The sequence below is a fragment of the Salmo trutta genome, chromosome 8, assembly GCF_901001165.1.
Source record: "Salmo trutta chromosome 8, fSalTru1.1, whole genome shotgun sequence".
Classification (NCBI taxonomy): domain Eukaryota; kingdom Metazoa; phylum Chordata; class Actinopteri; order Salmoniformes; family Salmonidae; genus Salmo; species Salmo trutta.
Genome location: NC_042964.1, coordinates 34,640,261 through 34,651,156, shown reverse-complemented (window position 1 = coordinate 34,651,156; position 10,896 = coordinate 34,640,261). Strand labels below are relative to the sequence as shown.

Below are 10,896 nucleotides of genomic sequence, written 5' to 3'. Positions count from 1 at the left end.
GTGCTTTCTGATTCAGAATCTGAGAGGTGAATGACATAGATGTCACAGTCCTGCATAAAATGGCAAGAATCAATGCCGATCCTGTAGACTGTCTGTTGGAAATGGAATGTTGATTAATAGTCAGTCGAATGTTACCCCCAATGACCATGTCTCGATAGAACGTCAGAAGGCGTTGTCAGTAGAAATTAGAAGACGTGTGTCTTGTCAGTAGAATGTCAGTATGGTCCGTTCCTGCCTGTCTTTCCGAGCTGTTCTCTTACACAGACAGAAATAGCTGATCTATCTCTCTCTCTCTCTCTATCTCTCTCTCACTGCGACACATCAAACAGAGGAGCGGATGTGCGGTGATGAGAAAGAAAATAGCACCTCCTCAGAGCGCAGCAGTACACACAGCAGAGTCACCCAGGTGCGGAAACAGAGCTGGCTCTGCTTAGTCTTCTTATGACAGATCATTTTGTTATGGGGATAATAACCACAACATTCATCTGCCTTATCGCCGCTAACACAGACTCGCGTACGTGCAAGACGCTTCTTTGCCGTCGTCGTCGTCGTTGTATAACACCGTAAAGACGGTTATAAGGGAACGGTGTGCGGCGATATATGCGGTTTGTGTCATCTACGGATGATGAATGTGGAAGCGTCTGTGGCGTCGCATAGCCACGGTGCGTTTGTACCCTTGTGTATGGGAAAAACATTGTGAATTGGAATTCTAATAACGAATGATATTTTCAGGTCAGGAATACAAAGAAAGTAATACACCACTCAAAAAATGTATACACAGAGCTGCAGTTCTACAGTCAAGATCAAGTTATTTTTTTTTAATCAAAGGGACAGTTTTTGTTGGCTATATAAAAGCTATTTAGAAACCAGAAACCAGACTGATGACTGTGTGTGCTTACATCTTCTAGTATCAAATACAGACAGAGTGAACAAGATACTCACAAAGTTCAATAAAACGGTTTACAAGAATCACTGACTTCATCAAGAGTTTGAATCACAACACTGTACACTTGGCCATTTAGAATAAGTTACTGTCAGAAAAGACACAGAGACAGAGGCCCTGACTCTGACACTAACAGAAGGGCACGACAGAGTATGAAAGCAAGGAAAGGTGTTTGGCAGTGCAGAGTTGTATGCAGAAATCAATTACGACGATTACAGTAATATTAATGCGCATTAAAAGAAAACAATTACAATATGCTTGTAATATCCTTATATTCCTCCTCCATATCCTTCCTGCTTTCCTTCTCTATATATCTTTCCTTCACTAGAGTGATAGAGTGTGTAGTATACAGTATGTACAGTCCAGTGTGTGAGTAAGGCGTGTGTGAACTGAATCGTGAGTGCAGAGTTTGAGTGAGGGGTGACGTGAGTATGTCCGGTCCAGCCCAGTCCACTCCAGTCAAGTATTCGGAGTCCACTCCAGCCAAGTCCAGCCCAGCCACGCCTAGTCCACTCCACTGAGTCCCTTTCAGCTCAACACAGTCCAGTATAGTCTGGTGTCGAGTGTCTGGCTTTGTCCATTCATGTCCGGTCCCAGTTCAGACCACTGGGTTTGTGTACTGGGTTGGAGCACAGTATGTGTATTGGAGTTGTAGTGAAGTCGGATTGTTGTGCAGTTGTCTCGGCAGTATGGCTGTTTAGATGTTACTTGCTCCCTGCGGATGTATAGTGTGTAGTCCTGGCACTTTTTCCCTGCTAGTGTGTTGTTATATACAGTAGTTGTGTAATAGTATACTGTACAATAGTTGTGTGGCCCTTGCACCCAGTTTGTCAGTCGTGTAGCTAATTGTGTAGTAGCCTACTGTGGTTTTGTACCGTTGGTGTACAGGTATGTAATCTAAGCAGTTTGATCCTGCTTGTGAAATGTTGTATAGTTCTATAGTTGTAAAGGTTTGCAGTCTTAGCAGTTTGACTCTGCAGGTGTGAAGTTGTACAGTTCTGTGTGCTAGTATGTTTGTATAGTCCTGCAGGTGTGTAGCTGTGTAGTCATTAAAGTTCCAATGCAGCTGTTTTTATCTCAACATCAAATCATTTCTGGGTAACAATTAAGTAACTTACTGTGATTGTTTTCAATTAAAATGGTCAGAAAAGAAAAAAACAGCTTCTTAGCAAATAACAATTTCTCAAGCTGGAATTTAGCTCAAATTGTCTGGAAATGGTCTAAGTGGGGAGGGGAAAACTGAAAACTAGCTGGTTTTGGCAGAGACGTTTGTAACTCTCTTTCTTATTGGTCTAACTCATTTACTGAGTGGTGATGTCACCAGGCAGGCCAAAACTCCTTCTCACCAAAACAGGCTGAATTTCAGGCGGTCTTTTCAAAAGGCTCTGATACTAAAGGGGCATTATCATCATTTTCACAATATTATACCAACCTCATAGTGTGGAAATATACACTGAATATAAAACATAGGAAAATCACGTTTTTGACTGCACTGGACCTTTAACAGTAGTTGTGTGGTTTTAACAGTTGGACCCTGCGGGAGTGTAGTTGCTGAGCTCTCTGCGTATGGTGCTGAAGGGCGACAGCTCCAGCTCTGTGGTACACTCATGTTCATTATCATCACTAGCCGTGCCTGAGGAGTGGGCATGGTTACAGCAGCAGCAACAACAACAGTCCAGGAAGGCCCTGCCTAGCGGGCGACATAATAACAGGAGCAACACGGGCGTCACCGCCGCCCGGCAGAACAACAAAAGCTGTGACAGGAGGTGTAAGACCGCCATGGTCCGCTCCGGCACGCCCGCCGCCATGTACGCCGATACGATGTTACAGATGTTCTCCGGGACCACGCAGGCGCCGTAGACGATGGCGAGCGCCACGACGGTGCAGTTCATCTGACTTTCTAGGCGTATCTGCTTCTTGTTGCCGCGGACGGAGGCCTGCTCGGCGCGGCGGATCTTGCGGGCGGTGACGAGAGAACAGCCGATGGTGAAGAGCGTAGGGAGGCAGAAGTAACAGCCGAAGCACCACCAGAGCCGCGCGCCCTCGTAGGTTAGACCCAGAATGTAGAGTGTATCTGGGAGCGATGTCGAGATGCGCACCACGCAGCGCTCCGTTGGGGGGTCATCTGGGAGGGCGGGGTCCTCGGTGACCAGCTGGCGGATCAGGAGCTCAGGGAGAGCCAATAGGAGAGCTCCGATCCAGATGACGGCGAGCTTGGCTGTAGTGGAGGTGCAGTTCTCGATCATCTCGTAATACATCTGGACATTGGTGGCTGCGCGGAACCGGTCAATGCACAGAGCGCACAGGGTGAACGTGGTCACACCTAGAGATGCCACCTGGGGACAAATACAGGGAGAAATGGTTAATGGTTTATCACAAAGACAAATGGTTTATCAGAATGTTGAATCATCTGACAGTATACACCAAATAGGCCTTTTTAAATGTTACTTTCACAAAGACGACAACACAATTCTTAGAAATCTGACGGAGGATTCTACTGAGTCTTTCCTTGAATTGAAAGAATGCTTCAAAATGAAAAAATGGGCCTAATTCTAAGCCTCTCAAAGCTTAGAAAATACATCATTCAGAACCAAGTCTCTGCTCTGCTTTGGTTTGAGTCTGAAAGACTGAGGCACAGCAAGGAACCTGGAACATATTCCTCTCCAGCTGGAATCACTTTGACTGCAGTTACTACAGGGAAAACTAATTGTAGCCAGGCCCAGACCCAGCTGCTATAGTCTGTATGGTCCTGCTCTGTGATTACTGCTGCTGCAGTTTACTACATAAACAGTAAAGCTGTGGAGATTTCTCTCTCTCACCCACTCCCTCTTCTCGTTACCTCACTCTCCTTCTCTCATCTCTCTCTCCTCTCTCTCTCTCTCTCCTTCCCCACTCCCTCTCCCCTCTCCCTTCCTCTATCCTTCTCTCTATCTGGTAATTAGACTAGTGTTTCCCCAGACGTCCCTGGGAGGCCACAGAGGCTACAGCCTTCTAAACAGTGACATCCTGCAGAGATCGAGATAGAGAGGAGAACCACACATGGACTATGGATCTCTGCCAAAGCAGCTACTGTTCTAACGAAGTAGAGCCAAAAGAGAACAACACTGGGTCAGCCATTAGAGAGACGTATGAAAGGAAAGTAAATACCTGCATGCTATTGTACAGTATGCTCCGGTAGACTTCAAAGAGGTGTGGCAGTGTGTAGGTATTTCTAAGCCTTTTATGAGACATTTTGATACCTTGCACCTGGTAGATACTCCTGTACACTTCAAAGGAGCATGACATTATTGGTGAACGAGTTGGTGAAACATTGATTTAACCAAAAGCTTGTATACCTTGTAAACAAGATCCCTCTTCCATGGTGACTACTGGTGACCTTCGGCCTGTGCTGGTCGTACAGTGTGATTGGTTGCTTTAATTACACCTAGAGAGGGCTTCCTGTATCCTGGCCAACCGTGCACCTTCGCATCTGTGTGCCAGGTATCTGCCTTCGAGCCCTACTCTGCTTTGTACACTCACACAGGTGCCAACATGGTGAATAGAGCCTGAACACTAGGCTGGAGACAAGTCAAACTAAACACTGTCACATAGACTGGGTGATTTCTTTGATCAGATCTCACAAGAACAGGAGAGAGAGAGGGGGGGCAGAATAGGACAAGCCCAGCTTTGTACAGATATGTAGATCAAAGATATGGGCCAATGGCCATGGTGCTGGAGATAATGTGAGGCTAACGTTGCTTAACTGAAAGCTGTGTGTGTGTTTGTGTGCGTGTGCATGTGTGTGTTTGTGTGATTATTCCTTTCGCTAGCCTAATTATTCATACAACAGCCTGACATCTTTATAATGGTTAACATGCCAATTTGACAGATACCCTCTCTGTGTAAATGACCCCTGTCACGTCTGCCTTGTCTGTGGCCATGCTGACAGTCTGTACAGCACCATTGTGTCTGTCTCAGTTACTTGTATTGTGCAGCAGGTAATAGAGATATTTCCCCTGTTGCTGGTTTAATAATGGCCCACAAATTCCCCGATTTAAACTCCTCTGAGCAGTTGCCTTCAAAACCCATGTTATTAATTGGAGTTTAATGGCGACTGAGTGACTTGGGGACCTGCGGCGGGCAGCCATGTTGGATCCTGAGCGGCTGTCGTGGTAATGACTCTTATCTATTGATAAATGGTGCAATGCTCACGAATGCACACACACATACACATACAGACACAGAAACACATACACTGAGCACATGAATAAGCTGAAGACAAAGGCTATTACAGTTCAGGCTGACTGCGTCTGTCCCTCTCTCCCTCCCTCTCTCGCTCCTTCCCCAGACCATAACTCCAACAGGAGAAGCCTAGTCCCCCGGCTGCCACTCTGCCACAGGGATCATCAGTCTCTCTGTACAGTCAGGGAATAGATCATCACAGAGACAAGCTGGCAGACAGGGCTGGACCTGAGCATCATGGAGTCACTACTCTTGTGACTCCATGACCGAGCCTCTGAACTGTAACACTGATTTTGTAACACTGTTTTAGCTCTGCGTGTGATACGGTTACCCTAGGTTACTGTTGAGATGAAGCTCACGGTAAATGTCTACTTACAAGTGGACATTACAGTTCTATTCTACTCTATTCTACACTGGCTGTGCATACACATGATTCACACAGTTATAAATGAGTCAATATTTAATTTCTGCTTCTATAATCATTTTGTTAATTTCTGTTTGATTCTCTTTGGGTTGTGATGTTGTTATGTATCTATGTGGTCTATCTCTCAGCAAACTAGGCATCTGCTCATCCTGTAGCTACAAATAGCCTGAATGGGATAATTATCACCCATCATCCATTATTTACAAATACAAATTATATACACTGAATCATTAACATATATTCCAATGAACTATCATGTATGTGCCGCTCAGACCGCATGAGTAATAGAGGGGCAGACAATGTGCTGTTGGGCGGAGTGTTGTGTGTGTGTGTTGCAAGAAGTGTATGCGTGTATGTGGGAGTGTGTGTGTGTGTGTGTGTGAGAGTCCTTCCCCTAATCACAGTGAGCACGTGCAGAGAGAGGATCGCCGTGGGTAACGATCAGTGGAGGGCAGGCCATCCCACCCATCTGGAATCTCAGCACGCCCTGCTACCGTGTGTGTGTGTGTGAGAGAGTTTCTGCGTCTGTAGGTGTGTGTGCATTTGTGTGTGTGAGAGAGAGAGAGAGAGAGAGTCTAGGTGTGTGTGAGATTTAGTGTGTGTTTGAGATTCTGTGCATGTGTGTCCATAAGTGAGAGAGATTGAGCCTGTGTATGTGTGTGTGTGATTGAGTCTGTGCGTGTGCGCGCCCACGTACATGCGTGTCAGGGTGATGAATGTCTAGCTATTAACACCAATCCCAGCACAATGCAGTCCTCCAACCCCGACCTCAATGGCTCCCAGTCTATTCCCTGCAGCAGACTGGGATGAGTTTATCTCCCCGCAGACAGCAGCACCTCAGCCTCCCAGTCTCTCTCTGTCTGAGAACGGACAAAGCTGCTGGAGAGAACCCATCTATGCCTGTCTGAGCCTCACTGTTCCCACTGAACTTACAGAAGCAATATCATCACTATTCACTACTGGCTGTGGCTGTTGATATAGCCTACGCTGCAGATGTTAGCCAGGGACGTGATTCACGTAACACCACTCGTGACGCACAAGGGCCTCTTCCACTCGGCTTCCCTCCTTCGAGCTCTGCACATCACTGGAGACTTGACCACATACACATACTCACCCACACCACATGACCAGGCCACAGAAGCTACGCACACCACAGAGAGATCCTCCCATCAGTGTCAGAGGGACTGTCCCCGTCTCAGTGGAATACTGTAGCAGCTCTCCTCCTCTCCTCCTCTCCTAGCTGTCTGTATCTAATGCATTATCATCACCATGTCAGCAGGGCTCATATCTACCGTCTGGGCTCTGGGGATTGGAATATGGGTTTATGGACGTGTATGAGTGCGTGTCTGTGTGGTCATGTGTGTGCGCGTGTCTTCGTCTGTGAGTCTGTCTGATTGCGTCTGCACACACATCCGTGTGTGGGTGCGTGCGTGTGTGTGTCATGAGCCAGCGGGCAACGCAGCCCGAGGCTTCCTCTCCTCCCAGTGGAGTGTTCTCTCCCGCATCCTGCCTGCGGAGCGACATTACTCCCCATTTAACCCACATACAGTCACAGTGGATCAGCTCGGCACTGCACAGTGCTGAGGACACACAGGGCTGAGGACACGCACATGCACACGCATGGCCGGGCGACACGCATGCATGCACTGACGCATGCAGGGACTCATGAGCATGCATGCCTAAAATTCACAAATGTGCCTGCAGGCACTCACCCACGGACCCCAACCTCCACACACACACACACACACACACACACACACACACACACACACACACACACACACAAGCCAGACGGTCTACTGACACCTTCTTCAAGTGCTCCTCACCCTACACCTAGTGCTCTACTTCGAACTCATGTTGCTCTACAGCAGCAAACCCAATATCCTCCGTCAGTTTCACTGCTACACTGTACAATGAGATAAGGAGTTGTGGGAATACGAAACTGGTTTTAACCCAACGGCCTTACAAAGGAAAGGCATGACTGCACGCACACACACACACACACACACACACACACACACACACACACACACACACACACACACACACACACACACACACACACACACACACACACACACAGGTTGAACGTTGCATCACACTGATACCCACCCAGGGTAAAGTGAGATGCCTATAAACTGGGTGTGGTGTTTTGAGATTTACTTAGGCCCCTTGTATGTGTAGGTGAGAAAGACAGAGATATCATACAGTAGTAGATTGGCACAGAGTTGTGTGAGTGTGAGAGAGCGATAGGGCGCGAGAGAGAGAGAGAGAGAGAAAGAGAGAGAGAGAGAGAGGAGAGAAGGAGAGACACAGAAGTGGGACAAAAAAAGGGAGAGACAGAGGGAAGGATTAAGTGTGTGGGTGGAGGGAGGCCACTTCTCTCCAGCAGCCAGCAGGTCACACTGGGTGTCATAATGAGATGAGGTAACATCTGATCTTGGTGGGAACTCATCTTGTTTATTATTGTGCCGATGGAGGCTAATCCCGTGTTAGGGTGAATTGGATTAGTGTCATGTTCACTGTGATCGGCTTTTCTATCACAACTTGTTCTGAATATGACAATACTGTATTATAAATACCTAATACACAATGCAATACTATTTGAAATTGTGCCTATGCAAAGAGAAGTGTTCAGATGCCCCAAGCCCCATCAGCCACCAATCTAAGGAGAAAATCTGTAGTAGAATAGAATAGAACATAATAGAATACCTCTAGATATGGCACGATTTTACAGGTGAATTCTCCCAGTAGCCAGGACTTAGTCAATTCATGGAAAATGACGAGGGGCAGACAAAAGAAGACGACTACAAAATCCCAGATGGCCAGGTTAGCTATGAGAGAGTTGGAGATGCTCTTCATATAGTAGTTCTGACACACGATGCACAGTATGGCTATGTTCCCTGCTATCCCAGCGAGGAAAATGATGGCAGAAACGCCCGTGATAGCATAAGCGCCAAAGGTTTCACTTGTCACAGGGTAAAATGGGTTTTTGATTTCGCTTCCAAAATCTGCTGTGTTGGGAGGGGTCATTGGAGTGGCATCCCACGGGTTTTCCTCGCGATAAGTAAACATCTCGTTTCTCCTGGTGAAGAGGTCGAGGGGTAGGTCGGTAGAGGTGAGAGCTAGGGGCTTGGGTATTGGCTCCCATGGAGAGAGAGGGGGGCCCAGCCCGTCCACTGCGCTCTGCGCCTGAGATAAAGCCATTGAGCTTTTGTTCAACACTTTTCTCCTCCTCTCCCTCTTAAACGCCTTCTTCTGCTCGTCTTTTGTGCCTCTCTTGCGTCTGTCGCTGTCCAGTTGTCCCCCGCGTTGCTGGCCCATTGCTGGGGGCTTAGTGGTATTGTATCCACCCGCCATCCCCATGACAGCGGCCGCGCCAATCTCACTATTCAACTTTCTCCTCTTGTGGCGGCGCACCAGGTCCCTGTGCGGGGTCGCGGAGTAATCCCCCAGTGTCAGTGTTCTGTTGGAGTGGTGTTGTTTTAATCCTACACGTTTATGCTTTGTTTCATCCACAATTACGCGCATCTTTCTCACAGAAGTAGAATGAAAATGTTCCATCCATGTTTGAAGAGTCTGTTTGGAGTAGGACGTACCTGTACCGTGTCCCCCAGAGCGAGTGCTGTCATAGACTGTGTTTTGGGGACTCTCTCTGATGGCTGTGTGAGCGGTCCTGTGTGTTGTTGTAGCGTTAAGCCCATAAGAACCCCCTGCTGTTTCTCTAGTTCGTACGTCGCCATTATTTCTGAGAGATAAGACATGTGCATTCCCCAACAACACACACAGAGTCCTCAGCATCAGAGTCCGCTTGGTCCAGATCATTGCGCAGGCAGAGATATCCTCCTCAGAAAGCCATCCTTATCTCAGTGAAGAGAATAAACTCCCGTTCAGTCTACACCCATAATAACAAAAATTACACGAAACTTAAACCCTCAACGTATATCCCAAACATCTTATAGCGTTTGCAAACTTTTAGCTCACATCCAAATTCAGCGCACTGTGTTTGGTCTCCGCCGTGCTGTTGTTCTGTGCAAGCCAGCCGCCACCTCCTCCTGTGAGATATATTTTGTCAAGTAGAAAGTGCCATGCCTTACCGAACGAGATATCCCTGCAAGGTCCCCATGGAACCACATGCCGCTAGCAAACTCATTTTACAGCGACAACATGGTCACATGCATCTCATCTCCATAAACAGCAGATCACCGGACTTTCGTTTTTGAGCGGAACAGGCTGCACTGGCTGTGGTTGGGTCTGGTTGAGACTCACAGACTGTGCGGCGCTGCTGCTGTGTCCTGCTGTGTGTTTGTTACACAGCTGAGAGCTGAGAGAAGAGAGAGACGAGAGGCGCGGCTCTGGCTGGCTGGCTCTCCCTGTCCGCTCCGTGGAGCACCGAGGTGAGCTGGGCGTCTCGGGAAGGAATGTGGAGGAAAATGGACTCCCCTGGCGGCTAACCCTGATCTGTCACTCCGCATCCATCAGACCCTGCCTCCAGACTACCGCTGCTGGCAGCCAACCACGCCCGATGACGCGCACGCGATAAATATATTATCATCATATTACATATTGCGATATCGCCGTAAACTGACCACCGCCACCACTTTCTCCATGGTGTAATATAATATTTGGGTTTAAACTATTCTGATGTCTATTTGCTCGATATCAGTTATTGTGCAAAACATCTGCAGTAGCCTAGTAGCCTACAGGCTATGTATACACATCCCAGCTAGCACATACAGTTCGACAACCATATGTTTCTTAGATCTTGGTGAAAGCATGGTTGTCCAATGGTTATTTTGCAAACAACCTTTCTGGGAATGGTGCAGGATAGTTGCTTGGCTTTGGAACATTCTCAGCACATTTAAGGAACTTGACAAAAAAAACGACGTAATTTTCTTGGTATTTCATTATGTTAACAGAATGTTTCCTAAAAGTTCAAACATGGTTACATTTAATTTCAATAAAGGTAATGTTCTAGGAACGTTCTCCAACTGGTTTGACATTGGGAATGTTCTCAAATTGTTCAAAGAACCTTAAGAAACAACCTTCTGTGGAAATTTCAGCACTTCAGCATAACATTTCATTCAGATTTTCTAATGGTTCTATTTAAAGTCATGTTCTCAAATTGTTCCGAGATCTTTAAGAAAACTTTTCATAAAAAAAAAACACAAGAAAACGTTAGTAACGTTCAGAGAACGTTCTAAACATTTTATTTTAAAGCATACATTCTGTTCTCAAATGTTAAGAAAACATTCCATAAAAAACACAAGAATACTTTAGTAATATCCAGATAACGTTCTAAGAATGT

General features: G+C 46.8%; 1 protein-coding gene across 1 annotated transcript; it reads right to left on the bottom strand.

The window, feature by feature from the left end:
- Positions 1–792: 792 nt before the first annotated feature.
- Positions 793–10,231, bottom strand: LOC115198753 (prosaposin receptor GPR37). The gene is made up of 2 exons (XM_029760999.1): positions 8,301–10,231; positions 793–3,279 (listed from the first exon to the last, which is right to left on the bottom strand). Exons 1-2 carry the CDS (start codon positions 9,411–9,413, stop codon positions 2,464–2,466), a joined length of 1,929 nt encoding a protein of 642 aa, XP_029616859.1. The 5' UTR covers positions 9,414–10,231; the 3' UTR covers positions 793–2,463.
- Positions 10,232–10,896: the final 665 nt, after the last annotated feature.

What these genes read in the sequence shown, in the direction of transcription:
- LOC115198753 (XM_029760999.1), bottom strand. Translation starts at nt 9,413, where the DNA reads ATGATCTGGACCAAGCGGACTCTGATGCTGAGGACTCTGTGTGTGTTG. An exon ending in AAATCGTGCCATATCTAGAG is followed by an intron (nt 3,280 to 8,300) that starts GTATTCTATTAT and finishes ATTTGTCCCCAG; the next exon opens with GTGGCATCTCTAGGTGTGAC.